Source organism: Gymnogyps californianus, chromosome 24 (assembly GCF_018139145.2).
Source record: "Gymnogyps californianus isolate 813 chromosome 24, ASM1813914v2, whole genome shotgun sequence".
In the NCBI taxonomy this organism is placed as follows: Eukaryota; Metazoa; Chordata; class Aves; order Accipitriformes; family Cathartidae; genus Gymnogyps; species Gymnogyps californianus.
This window is the reverse complement of record NC_059494.1, coordinates 4,016,365-4,038,542: the sequence shown is the minus strand read 5'-3', so window position 1 is coordinate 4,038,542 and position 22,178 is coordinate 4,016,365. Positions and strand designations below refer to the sequence as shown.

Here is a 22,178-nt window from a genome sequence, read left to right as displayed (position 1 = left end):
CCTCCCAGAGCCTGGAGCCACCCCCACCCTCCCCGCCGGCACGGAGGGCGGCTGGGATGTGCCAAGGAGCCCAGGAGCCCGTAATCACCCCGAAGTACAGATCATCTTGCATATTGCTGGAAATGCAGAATATGAAGTCCCTGCTCCAGCGAGCTTCTTGGTCTCGCCTAGGAGGCACAGGAAGGCGACCTCAAGCAATGCCGTATGCTTTAGATGAACATCTTGTTCTCAGGTCTGCTGAGGTCTCCTGGCTGTCCTGAGAAAAGGGATTTTTGCCCATTTCCCCAGGAGGGACAATGGGTTTGTAACATGCTTTCAGAGGAACTTGTGAAAAACTGTCTCGCAAGGCTACATATGATGAAACCTTCATTTTTCAGACTCAGCTGAGAGAGGAGGGTAGGATTTTTCATGACCATATATTTTGAAAGTGAATTTTGTCTTGATTGTTCATATCGCTTCGTTCCCTGCACCTCCTACACCCGTTTGCACCAATATAAAGTGAGTGTGTAGCACTGTTAAAACCAAGTGCCTTTGCAAACTGAGTAATAGTTGGGACAATGGAGAGTCAGGGCTGGGACATTCTCCATTAAATGGACATGTGTTTTTCTACTAGAGGAAAAATAATTCCCAAGAAATTCAAGAATAATTTCAAATCATTAAGAAGCTGGAGAAGCTGATGTGCAGGAGAGAGGATGGCTTTGACAAATGCATTATTCTTTGCAAACAGTCGTCTTAGTTCTGCTGGAAATTAGATCGAAAAGGAGTACATAGCTCCTGGGGCTGAACATCCCTGCTGCTGGAGATTCACCATGTACAGTGGCAATTTTTTTCTACTAGTCGTCTTTTTTTACCAGCTTTTCCCACTTTTAAATATGTCTTTTTCCCCCACTTACTAGTTGTTTTTTAACCAGGGTTCTTCAAAAGTTCTGAGAGAAGTGAAGTGACAAGCAGGACTCATGGGAGCTATTCCCAGTGAAGATACTGAGTCAGCTGGAACCCCCAGTTACCTTCATGTGCTTCTGTTTATCCTATTGTATTAATTCATGCTTCAGAAGTGATTTGATATCCTTGGGTGAAAGAAGATGCACCTTTGTATTAAGTTTCTGCACCTTCACCAGCTGGAGCTCCTGGCTGGTGGCTCCTGCGCTTGCCGGCCGGGTGAGCCCTCAGACCTCAACCTGTGGCTGGAGCAGCTCTCTGAGATCTGCCCTGGCTTCTCCCTTGCTAGCTGGGGAGAGCAGAGGGAAGGATCAGGGCATAGAAGCTATTTAAGGTATGCAAGATTAAAGGAGAGATAGGGTGAGTTTCTGTGCTCTGCCACCCAGCTGGGGAAGCAGTGTTGGGGGAAGACTGAGCCAAGCTCTGTTGGATGGTGGCTGTACCCACATCCCAGACTTCTGGTTGTTTCCTCCTCCCAAATTCTCCTTTTTTTTTTTTTTTTTTTTTTTTTTTTTTAAACCGATCCCCTGTGGTTGTTATGGCTTCACCTGTCTTACCCCAAGAACCCACAGTGGGTGACTTCAGGCCTGGATCTGGTGGTATTTTCTGCTGCCTTAGGGGTGCCCCCAGCAGCCCAGCTGCTCAGACAGCGGGTTCACTGTCTTGCTGGCTCCTTCCCTACCTCTTTTGGGTTTCTTTTTTTTTTTTTTTTTTTTTTTTTTTTATATTTCCATTAATCAAGCACTTGTTACAAAGGTTATGGTCAGCGTACCCTGTGAGGATGCCTTTCATTACGCATCCTCCCTCCCCACATGCCCCCAACTTATATCTCGTCTCACAGCCGGCACATGTCCATGCTTACTGCAGGAGAGCAAGTCAGGGTCTGCTCCCGGCAGCCAGGGCGCAAGGGCAGAGCCCATCACTGATGCTCTCGGGAGCCTTGAGTGCATTGGGGGGCTTTGCAGGGGCTGGTCAGGCTCCTGGGCCCTGCCTGCAGAAGCAGCAGCCCCAGTACCTGCAGTCTGGAGCAACAGCAGGGACACCAGAAAGGCTGTGCCTGCAGAGCATCTCCTCTGCATGGGATCGCACCTTTGGGAAGGCGCTGGTGTGCAAGGAGGTTGCTAGCTGAGTGTTCTGGGAGGCCATGGTTCATTTTTCCCTGCTGGCTGTGCTGCCCGTGGAGAGCCTGGCTCAGAAGGAGCCAGGAGAGGCTGTGCCAGCAGCTCCAGGGTGGGTTATCAGCCCCTGGAAGGAGCGCACAGCGGCTTCTTCCTTCCTGGGATTATCTCAGCCCCCGAGGCATGGTGTCCGGCACTGTGCCCAGAGAACGGCAGCGGGTCTGGCAGTGTCCCGCTCCTTGCATCACTGTTGACTCCAGGGGGTGCAGGACGCTTTCCAGGTCCAAGGGAAATATTTCATAGGCAAGTTTCCGTGAGCTTCTGTCACCCAATAGGACAGGGACAGGCGGAGTCTTTAAGGATCCTTGGCAGAACAATGACACAACAACGTTGTTATTACAATCAAAACTATATTTTAACCTGGACCCTTTGCAGATCGGGTCATTTTATCACATTAACCACAACTTGAGCTCCCAGTACGCATATAAAACTCACTCCATCCTGGGAGGGAGCAGCTGGCCGTGGAGGTGTCTGTGCCCCCCAGGGATCCTGGCCCTGCTGCGCAGCAGCAGCAGCTCTGGCCCAAGTCCCACCTGCGACTCGCTGCCGCACACTTTTATAGGCAGTGAGGTGTGTGCTCTTACGTGTCCCTGTTTGCAATGTGTGTCACTGGTTGACCCAGGTGCCCGGGACCCCTTTAGAGAAGTGGGGATGTGACCCACTTGCCCATGGCTGCCTGCCCCACAGGATGGTGCACCAGGGGTTGGGAGTGGGGGCACTGGTCCCAGCATCCCTGCAAACCCCGAGTACGTAGCATGCACAAACGGTGACAGTGTGACTCGGAGGAGAGGGTGCCTGGGGAGAGGCGAATGCCTTCTGCAACGGAGGACTTGGCTCCAAGGCCAGCGCAGCTCCAAGTTCAGATTTCATAGGATCAAACCAGATCCCAGCCCTGACCTGGCTGTCATGTCCAACGGAGGCTGGGGAGCGCTCTGGGAGGAGAAGACCATGTGCTCAGGGTGTTTAAAGCTCTGTCTTTCTGCAGTGGTGCTACAAGAGGGAGTGTGTGCCTTTCGGCACCCGACCGGAGGGCGTGGATGGTGCCTGGGGAGCCTGGTCGTCCTGGGGAGAGTGCAGCAGGACATGCGGTGGAGGCGTATCATCATCCATTCGCCATTGCGACAGCCCGCGGTAGGTGTACGTGTGCATGGCCATGTCCATGTGGCCCTGCCTTGTCCTGGCTGTATGGCATCACTGTTAGGGTCAATGGGGAAGGCAGCAGCCAGGTGCCTGTGCAGCTCTGCGCTCAGTTCCCGGGAGGGTCTTGGCTCCTGCAAGCAAATCCCGTGTCCGGCTTTCACAGCAGCTCGGTGCTCTTGCTTTGGTGTTAGGTCTGCAGCCACAGACCCAAAGCCACTTGTACAACTCCACTGTGCACTTGTAGCTGAGCGTATGAGATCTGCTGGGGGACTGCACTTCTGCAGTAGCCCCTCCAGGCAGGATCCGTCCTTGCAGCAGAGCAGGGTTGGGAAAAGCCACGGTGCTCCTGCAGACTTGGGGCAGCCGCCTGCCACAAACGCGGCTCACTGCCTAAGCTGGTTCTCCCATCTCGTTCCTGGTTTGGCAGGCCCACGATCGGAGGAAAGTACTGCCTGGGAGAGCGGAAGCGGTACCGGTCCTGCAACACCGACGTGAGTACTGCCGGGCTCCGGGAGAGGAGCAGCAGTGGGCTAGCAGGGCTTTGCTGGTGGGGCAGGCAAGCGCTCTTTCGCAGCAAAGGAGGTGGGGATGAGCCCTCTCTGCCTGGATGTGGGGCATTATGTGCAGCCGTGGGACCCATGGGAGGAGGCAGCTGGGTGGGGACAAGCCGCGCTGTGCCGGCAGCAATCCCGCAATGGGGAAAGCCAAGCAGGACGATGCACGCCTGCACCGGCTGCGAGCTGGCTCAGAGGGCGGGTGGGCGGTACGTACCTGCAGGGCTTCGGCATCCAGAAGGGGCCCGAAAAGATAACGAGGCAAAGGAGGTGAGATAGAGGCTTCCAGCACTGACATGACAGCAATTGCCTCTCGCACGCTGCATGGGCGGGCCTGGTCAGGTGAGAGCGGCTCACAAAATGTGGTGTAGCACCTTGCTTTCCAGGGCTGAGGGTTAAACCTCAAGGGGAGCAGAGAAATAACTGAGCTGCAGGGAAGCTTAATGAAGCTTTGGACCTGGGAAATGGTAGCTTTAACATCCACAGGCTGGTAGTGAGGAAAATAGATGGCTCCCCATTGCTTCCCCTGGGCTTTGCAACTAGCTTTTAAAGGATTGCTCGCAAGAGCAAGTGTTGCATCTGCAGACAGACCAGCTGGGGCCCAAGGGCTCGTGCCGTTAGTCTTCAAATAGTGCCTAGCTTTGCAGGAAGGATGCTCCTGCCATACTGTAGCAGTGTCCAGTTGTCAGGGCTGGTGTCCATCTCCTCGAAGGGCTGGTGTTAGTCGCAGCTGGGAGCCCTGTAGCAGCCCTGCCCTCCTAGCAGATAAGGCAGGCTGCTCCCGCCAACGCGCTGATCGCTGGCTGTGTGGCCGCAGGACTGCCCGCCCGGCTCCCAGGACTTCCGAGAGCTGCAGTGTGCTGAATTCGATAACGTCCCCTTCCGAGGGAAGTACTACACCTGGAAGACGTATCGTGGAGGTGAGTGCTGGGGCTGGGCTGAGCGATCCTTGGCTCAGGCAGAACTGGAGCAGGGCCGTGCAGGGCTTTGCTCTCCCCAACTCTCTGCAGGGACAGATCTCATGGTCCAAGTGGTCTGGTGGGCAATTGGTCAGAATCTCCACTAGCCCAGGTCCCGCAGGCTGCCCACTCTGTGTTCCTGGGGCGTGCTGCCTCCCCCTTGCACGACTGCGGATCGACGTGCATCCCTCCAGGCGGCTGTCCCCGGCGCTGCCCACGACTGTCCTGCCGTGCCCCCCGTCCTGGGTCACTCACCCCTGTGCAATTGCCCTTTAACTTCATTGCTCTGCCAGAAACAATTCCAGCAGCATCGGAGCTGTTTAGCTTCTTTCCTCAAGTCTGTTTCCTTAACTGCTAAGGGAGCAAAGAGGAAGACAGATAAGAGAAGGGAGTTGTTAGTGTCTGGTACCTGATGGGGAGCAAACAGGGCAGCCTTCCCTGCACGGGCAGGTAAAGCTTCCAGCTCTTGCACAGGCGGAAGGGATGCAAACTGGTGAATCCTCCAAAGAGCAGCGCTCCCCTCTTCCCGAGGTCAGTCCTCCTGTGTCCTGCAGAAGTGTCTAGCGAGGAGAGGGGGCGGGAGGAGGCCTCTGTGGCAGAAATCTCTTAATAATGAGAAAGAACAGCGCGTCTCCTTCATGTAGTTAATGAACTTGACTGGGGAAATCCTTCACAGCTGTGTAAATAAGCACACCTCCCAGCGGGGCTCCTGCAGCTGGAGCAGATGTGCTGAGGCTGCAGGGGATGGATCAATAAAAATGTAATAAAATTGCAAAGCAGTAAGTCACACAAAGACCCCAATGGATGCCAAGGTGGAAGACAGCCCCGCAGGCTGGATCTGCCCTCGCTCGGACCTCTCTCTTCCCCAGGCATGGCCCAGTGGTTTGAGTCCAGGGGATGGTTGGCCAGTTGAACATCGGCCCTTGATTTGTAATCTGGCTCTGACACGGATTTTTGCTTTGGCTTTCAAAAAAAGCCCCTTCCTCTCTCTCTGCTTCAGCTTCCTCTTCCATAAAATAAGGTGATGAAACCTGTCCCGTTCCCAGGAGGCTGTAAGTGTTGGCACGATCGTGTCTTGAAGGGATCTGGGAGCTCCCTGTCTCAGCTCTCCAGGCTGGCTGTGGGTAATGGTCACGAGGAGCTGTGTTGTTTAGCAGTTATGTTTTGTTTATTCAGTGTCAAAGGGTATCACTGTCTTCCTCTGTGGTGGCCCGGGTAGGGAAACTGAGGCATGTTCACATGAGTAGAGAGGTGCTGGAAGCTGCAGCTCCTCAGCCTGTTTTGGGAGCCAAGCCCCTGGCTGGGAGAGTGCCCGTCTCCCAGCTCTCGAGAAATCGTGTGTGCTGACACCCACCTGCCTGGGAGCTCTCAGCTGGGATTAGCAGGACCAGCTCTTCATGGCATGGGCTGTCCACACTGGACCCTCAGCTCAGCTGGGACCATGGAGGTGGTAAGGTGTCCTCACTGTGCCCCTCCACCTACGAACTTCTTTGCCCTAGTCTGGGGGCTCTGTCAGGATTGGAGAGACCTGATTGCAGCCGTTCAATACATAAAGGGGGCTTATGAGAAAGACGGAGAGAGACTTTTTACCAAGACCTGTAGTGACAGGACAAGGGGCAACAGTCTTAAACGGAAAGAGGGTAGGTTTAGAGTGGACATAAGGAAGAAACAGTGTACAATGAGGGTAGTGAGACACTGGAACAGGTTGCCCAGAGTAGTTGTGGATGCCCCATCCCTGGAAATGTTCAAGGTCAGGTTGGACAGGGCTTTGAGCAACCTGACCTAGTGGAAGATGTCCCTGCCCATGGCAAGGGGGGGACGGACTAGATGGTCTTTGAAGGTCCCTTCCAACCCAAACCCCTCTGTAATTCTATGACTGTGACTTCAGTGGCACGAGTACTTGCATCTTCACTTGCCTGCGGGATTTTGTGATACTTGGTGTCATTTGGGTGTCAGAGGTACATCTGTGGGGGAGGCGGGAGCATCCCTTGCACCTCCACCCTCTCTATGTCGTAGATCACACCCCCGGGGAACACCCTCCTCTTGTCTTCCCCTTGCTGCGGGTGATTTGTTCTCAGGACCCATGTTTTCCCCCTGCAGCCCCTGTGCTAGCAGGCATCCCTACCCCAGCATCGTGGAAGCAATTAAGGCTGGCCATCGTCTCCCTCACTCCCTCCTGGGCTCTTCCAGTGGTGTCCAGAGAGCTCTGGGGTGGCAGGTGTCAGTCCCTCCCTCCCCACTGGCACAAGCAGCCCCCCAGGACCCATCCGTGTTGGCAGCCTCGTCCCCGGGCATTCTGCCCTCCAGCTGGTAGCATATCTGCTCTTCAGGTTGCTTTTGGGCACGTGTCCCCACTTTAGGAGCCGTTCACCACCCTGGCCCTCTGCTGAGCCTCTTCCTCTGCTCAGCTCAGCCACTGCCTTCGGCACGGCACCCTTGAGCTGCCCCCTTGCCAAAAGGTGCGGTGGTGCAGGGGTGCTTGTGCCATTTGCCCGTCAGGCGCTGGCCCCGCATCAGTTCGGGCAAACGTCCTGGGCACGGAGCACCCCCACCCTGAAGACAAGGAGTACCCCACTGGCTTGGATGGGGGAGGACACCAATCCCACAGGGAATTTGGGAAGGAAGGAGCCACCCGCTGAAAGCCTGACGCCAGCTGCCGGGTCACTGGCAAAGTTGAGGTCGGGTTTTGTGCGGGGCCGGTACAGCGTGTTTTCCTGGCAGTGATTTATAACGATCCTGGAGCCCAGACCCCGGGATCGCAAGACACAGCCCCAGCAAGAAGCGCTGAGCTCAGCCTTTCGGAGCTCAACAGTCAGCAGATACCTCGTGGAATGCGGCTTTAATTGTTTGTTTATTTTGCTTTATTTGCTTAGTTATTCATTTTGCTCTTGGCGGATGCAAGAGCCAAGGGAGAGTGGAGCAGTTCACGGGGCTGGGAGAGGGATGGGGAGGAGCAGGGGCTTGCAGAAAACAGGAGATTGCTCATCATAAATTGTAATGCGCTTTAATTCCTCTATGGGACAGGGCAGCAGGAGGAACAAAACATCCTCTGAGGCACCGCGTAGCCAACTGAAAATATTCTATTCTATTCTATTTTAATAGCTACATTAAAGATTAAAAGGAGTACCCGCGGCAGACCTGGCTGTTGCTGACCTTGGACTATTCAGCCCAAAGCGAAGGGTGGGCAGCTCTCTGCGGGCTGATGCATGGGCAGGGGGTTCGCCTCTCTGGGAGCAGGGGGCTGGGGACCTGCAGTGTTTATGGCAGACCCTGTGCTCTTTGGGGTTGTATGGTCTCGTCTACTGCTTGTTTCCCAGTCAATTAGTAACATTCACTGGGCAGCGGGCAGGCTGAGGGAGTCCCAGTCATCCTGTGGCAGTGAGCTTTTCTCCCGTGGTGGTGGACCCACCTCGCACAGGGAACAACGGACACTGCAGAACTTCTCCTGCCCCTCTGCTGCCAAATGCCCCATGGGGCTTGCGCTGAGGATCCCACTCATGCTCTGTGGATGCGGGTATCGCTGGGCAGCAGTGAGTTGGCCTCGGAGGATGCAGAGCACTGCCTTGCTCTGCCAGGCCTAAGGCTCCCACCCCAAAAAGCGCAGCTCCCACCAAACGGTTCACACGCTGGGAAAGGAGGGGCTGGATCCTGGCTGCTGGTGAAAATACGATCCTCCAGGAATGCCAAGGCATGTCGTGCTGTTTCAAAGGATCTTTCTGGGGTCCAAAACTCACCCTGGGTGTGTTGCTGTGGTCAATGTTGCTGTCGTGGGGACACACAGTTGTCACTGGTCTAGGGCTTTAGAAAGGTGCCTTTTTAAGGAACCTTTGGTTCCTTACCTACCTCTTGGCCAGCTGAGTGCCGAGGAAAGTGCAGTTCCCGACAGACGCTGGGCAGTGATACCAGCCCCCCCTTTCCTCTGATCGGTGGGAGGGTGACCTGGCTGCCAAGGGCAAATCCTGCCTGGAAATTGTCACCAGGGAGGGTGTGTTGGGGACTGGTCCTGAGCTCAGGTGGCCCAGCTGGCAGTCGTAGTCAGGATGCAGATACCAATGCAGGGTTGTCCCTCTCTCTCCCCCCTCCTCCTTCATTCTCCCTCTCCCCATTTCTCTTCCATAAGACTTTATCTTTTAAGGGCAGAAATCCCCCATCTGCAAGCCTTTCCTAAGTGGCTAAATGAGGAGAGCCAGCAGGGATTTGTCCCACGTGGAGCAGCAGCTGGGTGGCACAGGATCCCAACCCCAGCTCCATGCATGGACCCCCCAAGTCCAGCACCCACTGTCAGCTCTTGCAGGCGGGAAGGTGATGGGTGCTGAGTTCCCCCTGCTCAACGGCTGCTTCCCAGGCTCCCTCTGTGCACGCAAGATGCTCAGAGCCACCAGGATACAGGGCCTGCATCGGCAGCTATGGGTCTTTGCCAGTGACGGGCTGGAACCAGGGCAACTGTCTCAGCATGGAGGGCTTGCTCTCTTCCACGCGCTTTCCTCCCTCTCTGCTGATCTCACCTCAAAAGAAGGTTAAATTGTTAGGGATTTAAGCGTGCGTGCACGTGCATGCGATGAGGAAACCTTCATGAACACCCCTGGCTCTGCAATGAGCTGAGTTCATGCACTTGCACCATTTTTGCAGCCCTGTAACAAAGTCAGGGCACTTCAGGCAAAGGAAAGAATTTGGCCTCATGCCGCTCATCCCCAATCTTTTATTTTCCCTCTTTTCTCTCTTTTTTTTTTTAATTTTTCCTCCGCTTGTTATATTTTTCATTCCAGTTTTCCCCACAGGCTCCTCTTTCAAGGCTGTGACGATTATGCTCGGGGCTGCTTGCTGGTGGAGGAGGCTGGGCAGCAGGCTGGGCACGGGGCAGCAGCGGTGAGGAGTTATGATAGAAAGAAGGAACGTGCAGCTGATTGGAAGCTACTAAAAGGGAGCCAGGGCTGGGAGAGAGGCAGAAACAGGCGGTGGCAGGGGTTAGCTGCCCACCAGGGAACTGCAGCAAGGTGTCTGCGGTGGGTCTTGCTTCTCCTTGTACCTGGAGACAAGGAAGGGAATAGGGAGTGCATGTGAATAGCTTAGCAAACCCATCGGAGAGCCCTGAAACGAAAGCCCAGGTTTCCGGTTGTTTCTCAGCTCTGCTTCATTGCATAGTCTGCCCTGCACTCCAGTGATGGCAGGAGAGAGCGTGGCTTAGAGAGCTGCACACGCGCAGGGACGAAGGGTCCCACACAGTGGGAGTGCGTGGAGCGATGGAGTGCACCGCTGCGCTGCCAGGAGCGAGGCCACTGGCAGGAGAGATGCTCCTGAGCCAGCAAGCACTGGCTAAATCACAGATATGTCTCAGGAAGGGCCAGCACAAGCCCCTCTCCCAGGCTGGTGGGACAGTTGCATGCATGGGGTGGGCTCGGTGGCACAGCCTCTCCAAGCTGGGAGATCCCGCAGCCAGCGTAGGTCCCTCGTGACTCTTGTTTTCTTACCTTGCTGCTGATGTTTTGCACCTGAGGTCTGGCTGGACAGACCTGGGGTCCAGGCATGCCGTGGTTAGATGGCCGGGAGTTTTCAGTTGCGCTGTCCCCCTCGGTGGCCCTGGAGCTCCCTCGCCGGGCAGGGGAGAGCCCAGGGTGCTGCGGAGGGGGTTGGCTCCTCCAGAAGGAGGGTTGATCAAGCGCCTTCTCTAGGGGCTTGCCCAGGCATCCTGCTCGACACCATGCCTCCAAGTTGCTGAATTCCCCTCTCGTGTCTCCTCCTGTTCCTCCCTCTCCCAGCTTTGCTCTTTCTTCCCCCCAGCTGCGTCCGGGTGCTCCCAGGCACAGCTGGGCCACCCCTCCCCTCCATCTGCCCATTTGATGTGCTGTATCGAGTTGCAAGTTTTGCAGATTTCAGTTGCTCCTGACCTAGGTGCTTCCCAGCTCTGGCACATGGCTCACGACTGTCACGGGTGGCTGCAGGAGCAAACTGTCCCAGCTCAGGCATGCATCTCCCTGCCAGGGTCATGCAGGCTGTTGGGTCTCCTTGGAATGCTCAGTAAAGGCAGCAAATGCTGCGATCTGCACCAGCATTTGATAAAATCCAATGACAGGAGGCAGGAAACTGCTCTGCTCAGGTGTCTCCTTCCATAACCGGTCCCACGTCCTGCTCCCAGGCACCATAAGCCAATATCCAGATATCCAGTCTCTGTTCCTTAGACGGTGCTTTGGCAAGGGGTGTTGGGAAGCAGGTATCTTACCTATAACTTGAGCATCCTTCCCCTTCGTCCTCATGCTGCTCTTGTCATCTTTGGTGGATACTGAGTCCTTCACAGCAGCCTTGAACAGAAAGAAATGGTTGCTCTGGCCTAGTAACTGGTCTAGGAGCTGAAAAACTTGGTTGCTCTGGTCTAGTAGCTGAAAAAGCTTGGACAAGTCACTTAAGAGCTGCTGCCTCAGTTTCCCTGTCTGTAAAATGGGCACAAGGGTGTCAACAGCCCTTGTAAAGTGCCAGGAGACCCAGGAGTGACCGACACCAGATAAGAACAAGTCAGTTTGTTTCCTTCCCCAACATGTACAGCCCATGTTTCCCAGGCTGTGCAGAAGGGACAGTGTCTCACCATGTGTCGGTGTCTAGTTCAAGGGTCTTGACTCGGTGCTGATCAATAAGGAGGGTGTCTGGGTCCCTCCACGGGTCCCTCTGCTCAGCACGGACATCCTCCTGGGCACCTGGAGCTGTGCAGTGGGCCAGGCGCAGGATGGAGGCGTAGGGAGGCCGAGGGTAAGGCAGCTGTTATCCAGGTCTGGCTCTCCACGTCTTTCCTCTCTCTCCTTGGCAGCATCATTTGAACCTCTGCTTCTTTCCCAGGGGGTGTGAAAGCCTGTTCCCTCAACTGCCTGGCCGAGGGTTTCAACTTCTACACAGAACGAGCTGCAGCCGTCGTGGACGGGACACCGTGCCGGCAGGACTCCAACGACATCTGCGTCAATGGGGAGTGCAAGGTGCTGCCGGGGTCTGGGATAGAGTCGGGATGGGGAGGCAAGGGCAGACCCTCGGGCAGGGGAGCGCTGCCCCCCACCTGCCCGCACGGACACAGGCATCCTTCTGCCCGGGCACCCGGTTCACCTGTGGGAGCAGGAGCACATCTGCCTCTGGGCTTGTGCCCATTCGCTCTCCATGCACCGGGTGCCGCACTGGCCTGCGTTAGCGATGCATCTCTGCCTTTACAGCTCATGTAGCCCCAGGCATTTGATATTTCCCTTGAAGTGGGATCTGGAGGGCTATAAAACTTTAATTATAAGAAAGCGCTGTGGGAATGGCAAATGTCCCCCAGCAGGCCGGCAGACAGGCTCCCTCTGTGTCTCTGTCTGTCTCCCTTCCTGTGTCTCTGGGATCTTTTTGTCTCTATGGGGCTGAATGTACTGTGGAACAAAAAGGGGGATTGCACCATAGGTAGCCACAGCTGTGCTGGTGACCTGCTTGCTAGCCCACGTACTGTGGCAGCAGGGCAGAGCCAGAGGCTTCACGTGGGCCCACTACCGTGACGCTGGTGCTGCAGGGACACGGCTCTCCTTGGGCTGCTGCAGCTCCACCAGCTCAACGCAGGCACCCTTACCTCTGCCTTATCCCTCAGTCTCAGGATTTTTGCCTGCGTGTCCCCCCAGCCTTAGAGAGAGACCCCCCCAGGGCTGTCCCTGGAGAGCAGCGGCAGAAAGATGGGGCTGGGCAGAGGTGAATTTGCTGAGCGCTGCCTGGTGTACGGTGCAATGGAGGGGAGTGAGGTGGAGCCCAGGGATGGGCTCCCTGGGACGCTGCAGGTCAGGTGTGGGGAGGACAAGGCTCCACCAGGACGGCTAATTCCCTGCTGCTCCTTCCTCCAGCATGTGGGCTGCGACCGTGTCCTAGGCTCTGACTCAAAGGAGGACAAGTGTCGCGTGTGTGGGGGAGACGGCAGCTCCTGTGAGACCGTTGAGGGCGTCTTCAACCAGTCCCTGCCGGAGGGAGGTAGGGAGCAAGCGGCCTGGCCAGCGCAGCCAGTGTCACCCACCCTTGAGTCCCTCCTCGACTTCACCTGCTCCTGGGGACGCACAGGACAGGCAGGGACATATCTCAGAGAAACACCCCAAAGGGTAGGACCAGGCTGCAAGCAGGGAGCAGATCACTCCTGTTCACCGACCAAGCCATGCCCCAGCCACCACTGGCACCCAAGTCCCTGACACAGAACACCAAGCTCCTTCCTTCCTCCCCAGCTCACGCTGCCCTCAAGCCAGGCTGTGGAGATGCCCATGGAGATCCCAGCTCCACAGCACCTCCCCAGCACGGCTGGTCCCATCACGAGAGCCCACACTGCAAAGCAAGCAAGCCACTATCCTGTCGGGCCGTAGTGCTTTTTCCGTTTAATTGCAGTGGGTGGCTGAGCGAACACCTCTGCACTGCCAGCATCTCGTTTAGTGTTTAACCCATGGGTAACAGGGTGACACACACTCCCATCCAGCCCAGGGCAGGGTTGGCTCCGGGCTCGGAGGCTGAGCGTCACTGCTCACTGGCCCCGGGTTGTCTCACAGGTTACGAGGAGGTGATCCAGATTCCCAAGGGCTCCGTCCACATCGACATCCGGGAGCTGAACCTCTCCATCAACTACCTAGGTGAGATGGGGCTGGGGGATACTGAAATCCCAGCCAGACACCCCTTGGTCTGCCATTTACCTGCGGTTAAGAGGGCATGGGAAAGGCCCAGCAAGGAAAACCTCCCACTGCAGCAGAGGATGGGGTTGGGAGTCCCAGCTTGGGGTTGGGGGCAGAGGAAGGCAGCGGGGCCTGCTGGCAGAGCAGCGTGTCCCAGGCCGGCGTGGGCCATATCAGTGTGGCCCACACAGCCCCTGTCTCGCTGTGGTGCTGCCTCCGTCCTGCGCTCACTGTTCAACATCATAACCCTGAGCAAACCCCACACTCTGCCGTTCCTGGCGCTGTCTGTGGCTCCTTGGCATTCCCCCCTCCGCCAGCATGTTGGGCTGGGGATTAAAAATAGACCTGCTCACATTTTCCTTGGGCTTAATTTTCCAGCCAGACTCTGGCTAGTTTTTACAACGAGCTTTTTTCTTTCCCTTGTCTTCTCTTTCTGTCCTCCAAGTGATGGACAGTGATCACGGAGGGGTGGGCAGGGGTGCTCACTGCTGGCTTGCTGCCGCGTGCCTCTGCAGTGGCTCTCCAGGAGCAGGAGCCTGCCCAGACGCCGGCACCGGTGGGAGGTCGCAGCGGGGCTCCCCTGGCAGCATCCCTCCAGGCCACCTCCCTTTGCTGGGTTCAGAGATGCCGACATCCCTCCCTGCCCAGCCCACGTATACTGGAGACTCCTTGTGTCCATCCAGACTGGATTTCTGTGCACTGGAGGCACAGCCCAAGCTCGTATCACTATCAACTGTTGCCACCAGTCTCTCCCACTCCAGGATCTGTCCCTCCCTGCACCCCAGTGGGAGCGGAGGGAGCATCCTCCATCCTCATCAGTACACAGCATCCTCCCTGCCCCAGAGCATCATGGCAATGAGGTCATTGCCAGCACCGAGGGCAGGAGTGACACAGAGCTGGGCATCAGCGCGGTGTTGGTGGCAGAGAGCAAGCAGGGAGAGCGTGGGAATGCGAGCGGGAACAAGCAAGCGAGCCGATCCCCCTCTAGTGACTCACTTGGGCAACCACAGCCAGGCTCCTGGGGACCAGCCTCCTCCAGTAGCCCCAGCTGCCGAGACCCAGTTTGCACAGCCGGATTTGAGCCTGGCTTCATGGCCACAGCTTGTCACACTGCCAAGTGTCCCCCTCACCATCCCGGCCAGCTGGCTGAGCTCCCTGCAGCAGCATCCTTCCACAGTGAGGTGGTGGGCAGGCTGAGACAAGACAATGGGTACATTAGTCCCACCTCTGCTAGTGACTTTCTGTGTGACCCTGACCCAGGCACCTACTTCATTTGCCCCACCTATTCCCTCCCTGTAAAGTGAGGCTGATGATATTTACCCTCCGTTGTAGCAGTGCTCTGAGCCTGGCAGATGAGAAGCGCCCGGCCGAAGCTGGATACAGGTGCGTTCAGCCTTTCTGCTAACCCTTGCTCCCCTGTCCTTGCAGCGCTGAGAGGGGAGAGCGGCGTGTATTACATCAACGGGAAGCTTTCCATCGACCCCCCGCGGCGCTTTGACATCGCAGGCACAACGTTCCACTACAGGAGATCCCCAGAGGAGCCTGAGTCGCTGGAGGCCTTGGGACCCACCAACATCACCCTCTTTGTCATGGTTGGTAACATGGTTCCTTTGTACCCCCAGCTGGTATGGGCCTGGTCTGGGCTAAAGAGACCTTGCTGTGACTACATGGGAATTGGAGCTGATCAGCCCCTGTCGTTGCTGTCTAGAGTAAAGGGGCACAGAGATCAGAGGTAAATTGGGCTAAATTCTGAGGTCTCCCTCCCTAATCTGCCAGGCTTTGGAACGATTCAGTCTTTAAGTGCATAGGAGCTTGTTCTCTGATCGTGTCACCTTCACGGCTGCACCACTGTCATCACTGGTGGCTGCCATGTCAATGGTGGAAGGGACTGGAAAGGGAAGGGGGGAAGATTTCAGCTGCCCTGGATGTTTGAGAGCATGCTGAGGTCGTGGGACGCCATCCGGACGGTCACGACCATGCTGGACTTTGGTGGCCTCAGTGGTGCCTTTCTCTGCAGGTCCTTGTGCGGACAGAGCTGCAGGGGATCCGGTACAAGTTCAACGCACCCATCGGCAGGGATGCCTCAAACCAGTTTTCCTGGCACTACACCCCGTGGACCAAATGCTCGGTGCTGTGTGCAGGAGGTGAGGTTTGGCCCCGTGTTGGCTGGGAACACACACACGTCTGCACTCCTGTGACTCCCACACACTGTGTCTGGGCCAGATGAGACAGCGCACGGATGTTAGCATCTGCTTTGCTCTAAAGGAGCTCTCAGGTTTCTACGTATTCCCACCCTGCACTCAGCTACATGCAAGCTGGTGTCAGGCAACATGATCTTGTGGGCAGAGTGTCAGGGCAAACAACCTGGATGCTGTTCTTTCGGCTGGACCATAGTGGTAGGGGTGATGGAAGGTGGCATGATATGCTTGAAATTCATTTACTGGTGCAATGCAGGACAGGTTAGCCGATCGCAACAGCCCCTCTGGCCTTCAGATCTACATGTCTGTGAACTGAAACATCGCTGATGCTTCCCTGAACCCCTTGGGCTGGTTCCCGTGGGACTGACACAAAGGTTTGCAAGGCTTAATAATGTTCCCTGTTTCAAGCTAAGGGCCCTGACCCAGTCTTGTGTGCTAGGCCTCGACAAAGTGTTGCCACCTCTTGTTCCAGCTGTTCCCACCAGTGCTGCCCAGAAAGCGTCACAAGACCAAAGTTAGAACAGGTTTATTTGAGGACGAGATCCTTGGAATGCTTTGATCCTCCATCCTCTGCAAACTCTGCCCTGGCCGGTGAGCCTTCACCCCATCCATTTTTTTGTGGAGATGTTAGAGGCAAAGGAGGCCTCGGTTATGAATAGAGAAGTAGGTTCAGGCTTGACGAGGTGCAGTGACAAGTGGCTGCCCTGTCACATTGCCCACGCGGGAGCAGAGCTGTGGAGCTTGTACCTGCAGCCTGGCTCAGCGCTAGCCTCAGGGTGCACCGCTCTTTCCCCCTTGCCTCTTTTTCTTGGCAGGCAGCCAGATCCAATCTGTGGTATGCAAGAAACTTTCCGATGGCTCAACTGTCTTCAACCATTTCTGTAGCCCTGAAACCAAAATGCCAGAGCGGCAGAGGCCGTGCAATACCGAACCGTGCCCCCCGGCGTGAGTACCATAGCTTGGAGCAGATCGAGGGAGCGTGAGTGGAAAAGCCAGCGTGGAGGAGAGTGCAATTCCCCCCTCTCTGCCATTCCCAAGTCAGAGTCTCCTGCCACACTACCCAGGGGTGACACTACCTGGCTGGAGCAGCTCTGCTGGGGAGGGGGTCAGTTTTCTCCTCTGTGCCCCATCACGAGCACGATACAGCACGCAACCTGCACAGCCCACGTGCATCACTGCGGGGAAGGGGCAGTGGCAACGCAGGGAGCAGAAACCTGTCTCCACCACAGTGCTCTGGGCGCAAGGCTACACCGTGCCTTGCTCGGTGAGAAATGTGCCGAGCACATGGTGTGCTGGCCGAGGATGATCTCTGTAGCGTGACCTCCTCCCTGCGCTGCTGTGCTACTTGCAGAAAGGAGCCCTCTTCATCTGGTCCTTTGGTGCAGAGCAGATACTCAGCGCAGTCCCTCAGAAATTGTCCTAGCCCCTCCCTGGCTGGCCCTTGCCCCTCTCTTGAAGGGGAAAGGGAGATGTGGAGGAACTCTGTGGTTCAACCAGAGCTGCCTGGGAGGCTGTGGCCAGAGTAGGAATAGGGCTGTGTACAGGAGTATGGGGACAAGCATGGACCACCATGCCCCTCACAACTTTGCTGTTTTACCTGTCTCCAGCTGGGTGATTGGGAACTGGTCTGAATGCAGCCGAAGTTGCAACGAAGGCGTCCGCACACGCAGCGTCTTCTGCAAGCGAAAGATCTCTGCCACCGAGGAGAAGACCTTGGATGATGCTTCTTGCACCCATCCACGGCCAAAGATGCTTGAGCCTTGCAATAACCAGACGTGCCCTCCAGAGTGGGTCGCCCTGGACTGGTCTGAGGTAAGTGCTTAACGTCAGCCCTCACCTCTCTCATGGCACTGGTCCTTAGGAGGACAGGGTCAATCACTAGGCCAGAGCATCGGTGATGGCTGCTGGCCATGGAGAGCATAATGTGGGAAATGATCTTGTAGCTCAGGAGACAGGCAAGGTGGGAGCACTGGTGGGGAGAGCCAGTGCTGCCTCTCTCTGCTCTTTGCTGTACATCCTGACTGCGTGTGTCCTGTCTTTGCAGTGCACCCCAAGCTGCGGGCCAGGTTTCCGCCACCGCATTGTCCTCTGCAAGAGCGGTGACCACAGCGCAACTCTGCCCACCTCCCAGTGCTACGAAGGCTCCAAGCCCCCGACCAGCATGAGGTGCAACCTGCGGCGCTGCCCACCGCCGCGCTGGGTGACTGGCGAGTGGGGAGAGGTAGGGACAATCCTTTCCGTGGGGTTATTGAAGGAGAAGACTCTGCCTCCCCAGCCCCTCAAATCCTAGTGCACATGAAGCTTTTACCTGCCAGCAGAAACTGATGTGGCCACCACAACTATCTGGTGGGCAGCAGGACTCCATGGTGGTGTTCTTTGCCCGCCACTTGGCTCAGGAGGCCATTGTGATGGTGGCCCAAGCGCACAGCTGACCCAGGGAGTCTCCCGGGCCTAGCAGGGCCCCACAGAAGTCGTTGGAGGGCCCCCATGGGTATCTGGGGGCAGAAGGGCAGTGAGGACAGGGAGCAGTGCAGTGCAGTGGGAGTGATGGGCTGCAAAGGTGGGCTGGGCCAGCTGCAAGTGGGGCTGCTGCTGGTCCACCTGCCACAGCCCAGCCCAGCGCCTGCCGCGGGGCAACGCTGACAGTCCTCCCTTCCCTCTAACACCCCTCGAGCTGCAGAGTGACATCGGGGTGCAGGAGGCCTGGGAAAGGCCAGTGATTTAGGGCTGGATGGAGAGACCCTCGCTGAGTCCTGGAGGTTCAAACCAAGCTTTTCGGGAAGCGGGGCCGCAGTGCTCAGCCGTGCCGGTGAGGTCCCTGCAGCTGCTGGTGAGGGAAGGGACAACTGCATCCAGCACCCTTTGCACCTCCTAAGACCCGGCCGTGCCCTGTCCCCCCGCGTTATTAAAGCCATGGCAGCCACCGCAGCTCCGCACTGTGCTCTTTCCCGGCAGTGCTCTGCGCAGTGTGGCCTTGGCCAGCAAAGAAGATCCGTCCAGTGCCTGGCTCACACCGGGCAGCCGTCCAGCGACTGCGTGGAGACCCTGCAGCCGCCCGGCATGCAGCAGTGCGAGACCAAGTGTGAATCAGGACCTACGGACAACCCTGAAGGTGAGGGAGACGGGGGGATTGGGAGGGGAAGCGCCTCGGGGGCTACGTGGTACAGGGACACCAGAGCCAGCACAGCCCGAGTTGGGCTCTAGGTGTTGTGCTGTGGGGTAAGGCTCTCATGGGGAGATCTGATGCTGTCCCCTCTGGTCCAGGCCACACTGGCATGCTGTGAGCCTGATAAATGAAGTAACTGCACCTTGGCAAAGAGAGGCTTTCAGTAGTGAGGTTCTCAGTAGCTTCTTCAGCACAGCTGCATCTTGCTGCTTCCTGGCAAAAAGCCCCCAGGAGCTGGGCATTGGGGTGCAAAAGGAGCTTGCATAGTGCTGGTTAGAAGTACCCCCTGGGGCTCCTCATCCCCAAGGCAGCTGTAACCCTGCTTCCCTCTGTCGCCCATCCAGAGTGCAAGGATGTGAACAAGGTGGCCTACTGCCCGCTCGTCCTGAAGTTCAAGTTCTGCAGCCGGACCTACTTCCGACAGATGTGCTGTAAAACATGCCAGGGGCACTAGGGACACAGCGTGACCCCCGTGGGAAAACTGGAAGGCAAAAGCTACGCCGGAGGGCCGCCGAGCCATGCCCTTCCTCTCCGCCCCGAGAATCTCCCCTGGGTCCAACACAGACACTGGTCGTGCTTCCAGTGGGAGCCGGCGTCACCCAAACCCGTCCCCCAAAGACATGCACCCTTTGCCCCCGAGCTTCACAATGGCAGGTTCCCAGTTAAACCACTGCCCGCCGCTGCAGACACCGCCACGGCCCAGTGCGACAGGAGCCGGTCGATGAGCGGTGGGAGAGGGAGAAGCTGGGCAGGGCGCGGCAGCAGGGACATTACTTGAAATTCTGACATTTTTATTTATTAGTAGCGGACCCAGGTCCTGCAGGCGCTGAGACAGCCACCGAAGCGGCACCACTTGCCCCGCTCCTGCCTCGTCCTGTTCCGCGCCCGTGTCCCCAGGGCATCGCGGGGCATCGTGGTCCACAGTGGGGCCTCCCCGGGGAGGCTGAGCGCACCAGGGGCTGCTGCCCTTCCCTCGGGGATCCCAGGGGAGACAGGGAGGAGGTTTCAGGTGCCAGGGGTGACAAGCGTGGCTTGTGGCTTCTGGGCGATGGACGAAGATGAGCTGCTGTGGGGAGTGGGCTTGGAGCAAGAATATTGTTCTCCTGGTTTGCATCCTGTCACCTCAGGACATGCAGCAGGGGACAGAGAGCAGGTCACTCAGTGAGCAGAGCAGTGACACCAGTTTAACTGGGAGAGGGGGTTATTCAAACTCTCTTAACAACCTACTTTGATTGGGGTGTCCCTCTATTTTTCTTTAAAGCCCTTGTCACTGTTATGGCCATTTTTTATTCCAGAAACACCTCGAAGCACGAGCTGAGGTCAGGGCCGAGGCCTGCTCGGGGTTGCAGCCACTTAACGGGCGTGAAGGACATGCCAGGCTGCAGGAAGCAAAGCAAAGGCGGATGGATGCAGGATGAGAACTGTCTTGGTCACAGTGTCCCCATTGCCGAGCCGTGACTCGGGACCAGTCTGCCTGGTCCTGGCAGGGCCCTCCCCAGCGAATGCCACGGCCTCCGTAGCTGCTTTGCCTCCAAAGGTGCTTTCCTTCCAAAGGTGCTTTGCCTCCAAAAGGTGCTTTGCCTCCAAAGGCAGCCTCGCTACATGCCGCTGTGGCCTCAGGGTGCCGGTCCCAGTGCCACCCGCTCCTCTGCCCCCAGGAGACCTCCAGTGATGGGAGAAGAGCAGGCTTGAAATTGCCCTGGGTCACCTCCTGGCCAAATCTGGGTCGCCATACGTCTTCTCCGTGGGCCACCGCAGCCTGCACAGGAGACCTGAATTTCCAATCTACAAAGCATGTGCTCTTTGTTATCGTCGTTGTTGTTGTTATTTTCAGGCCTTTCTGCATCACAAAGGTGGGAAATCTTGTCCAAAGCCATGTTCTGTTCCCCTTGGGGGTCATCCGTCGGGTGCAGGGAGGCGGACAGCCCCTTTTCCCCACAGCAAACCTCTCCACCCTGCCAGCCTTCATGTGTTACTCTACCATCTGTATTTTTACCCGCTCATCAGCCGATCGCAGCTTCTCTGGTGCTCAGCAAATCCCGTTTGGCTGTCGAGCGGGCATTCATTTGTCTTCCTTCCTGGTGCCATGCTCCGTTCTGATATTTTGGGAGGGGAGGGGGTGTTTTCACCTTTTTATATAGATATATATAGAATGAAAAATGTTTAACATACTAACTCTGAGGAGGAGCGACGTAACGGCATGATTTATAATAAAGGAGTAGCTACAATCCCAGGCGCAGCTTCTGGTCCCAGTCGTGTTTGTCGAGTGGCAAGCCTGGGCTCTGGGCAGCCCCACACCACGATGCTCCTTGTGCTCATGCTGAAGGAGAGGTTTGGGCAGCAGGGGAGGGTTTTCCCTGCAGCGCGAGTGACCGGAGCAGGTCAGAGAGGTGGAGATTGGCCCAGAGCTGCTGCGTGGCACGTAGGAACAGGCTTCCCCTTGGCAGACCCCTCGCGGGTTGGCTGTGCACCCCAGGGGCACACAGACCCCGTATTGGTAATGGTGGTTTGCGATTTTAGGGGGGGCTTGTTTGAAAAACTACATGTCTGAAACACCGCTGATGCTTCCCTGAATCCCTTGGGCTGGTTCCCGTGGGGATTGACACAAAGGTTTGCGCCATGTCTCGTGGCTCTGCAGAACCAGAGGACAGACTCTTCAGTAGGGCCTCTAGCGATGGCACAAGGGGTAATGGTTTTAAACAAAAAGAGGGAAGATTCTGACTAGGTATAAGGAAGAAATTTTTTGCAATGAGGGTGGTGAAACACTGGACGAGGTTGCCCAGAGAGGTATTCCAATGGCTGATTGTTCTCACTGTGAAAAATTTTCCTCTTGCATCCAATCAGAATCTCCGCAGGAGTCATTTGTACCCATTACCCCTCGTCTTTTCCGTGCGACTCCTGGTAAAAAGGGAGTCTCCATCTTCTTGGTAGCCACCCTTTAAATACTGGAACATGGTGATACCGTCTCCACTAAGCCTGCTTTTCTCAAGGCTCAACAAAGCCAGTCCTCTCAGCCTTTCCTCACATGGCAGGCTTCCCAGGCCTTTCATCATCTCTGTGGCCCTTCTCTGGGCCCTCTCCAGCCTGTCCACATCTTTTTGTACAGCGGGGACCAAAATTGAACACAGTGTTCCAGGTGCGGCCTGACAAGCGCCGAGTAGAGTGGGATAACGATTTCTTTATCTCTGCCGGTGATGCCCTTGTTGATGCAACCCAGCATCCTGTTGGCTTGCTTTGCCGCAGCAGCACGCTGTCCACTCATATCGAGCTTGTTGTCCACCAGGAGCCCCAGGTCCCTTTCCACAGAGCTGCTCCCCAGCCGGGTAGATCCCAGCCTGTGCTGCACTCCTGGATTATGTGTTCCCCCGTGCAAGACCTTACGCTTGTCCTTGTTGAACTTCG

The 22,178-nt window shown here is 56.6% G+C and overlaps 1 protein-coding gene across 1 annotated transcript in view; it reads left to right on the top strand.

Moving 5' to 3' along the window:
* ADAMTS10 (ADAM metallopeptidase with thrombospondin type 1 motif 10) overlaps positions 1-21,009 on the top strand; it is a 76,611-nt gene extending 55,602 nt beyond the window's left edge. The window contains exons 15-27 of the mRNA XM_050910624.1: positions 3,103-3,248; positions 3,685-3,748; positions 4,629-4,731; positions 11,596-11,729; positions 12,609-12,732; positions 13,293-13,373; positions 14,841-15,004; positions 15,430-15,556; positions 16,426-16,555; positions 17,218-17,422; positions 17,655-17,831; positions 18,566-18,722; positions 19,121-21,009. Coding sequence (XP_050766581.1) covers positions 3,103-3,248; positions 3,685-3,748; positions 4,629-4,731; positions 11,596-11,729; positions 12,609-12,732; positions 13,293-13,373; positions 14,841-15,004; positions 15,430-15,556; positions 16,426-16,555; positions 17,218-17,422; positions 17,655-17,831; positions 18,566-18,722; positions 19,121-19,230 — 1,722 coding nt within the window. The 3' untranslated portion in view covers positions 19,231-21,009. The remainder of the gene's footprint in view (positions 1-3,102; positions 3,249-3,684; positions 3,749-4,628; positions 4,732-11,595; positions 11,730-12,608; positions 12,733-13,292; positions 13,374-14,840; positions 15,005-15,429; positions 15,557-16,425; positions 16,556-17,217; positions 17,423-17,654; positions 17,832-18,565; positions 18,723-19,120) is intronic.
* The last annotated feature ends 1,169 nt before the right edge of the window (positions 21,010-22,178 follow it).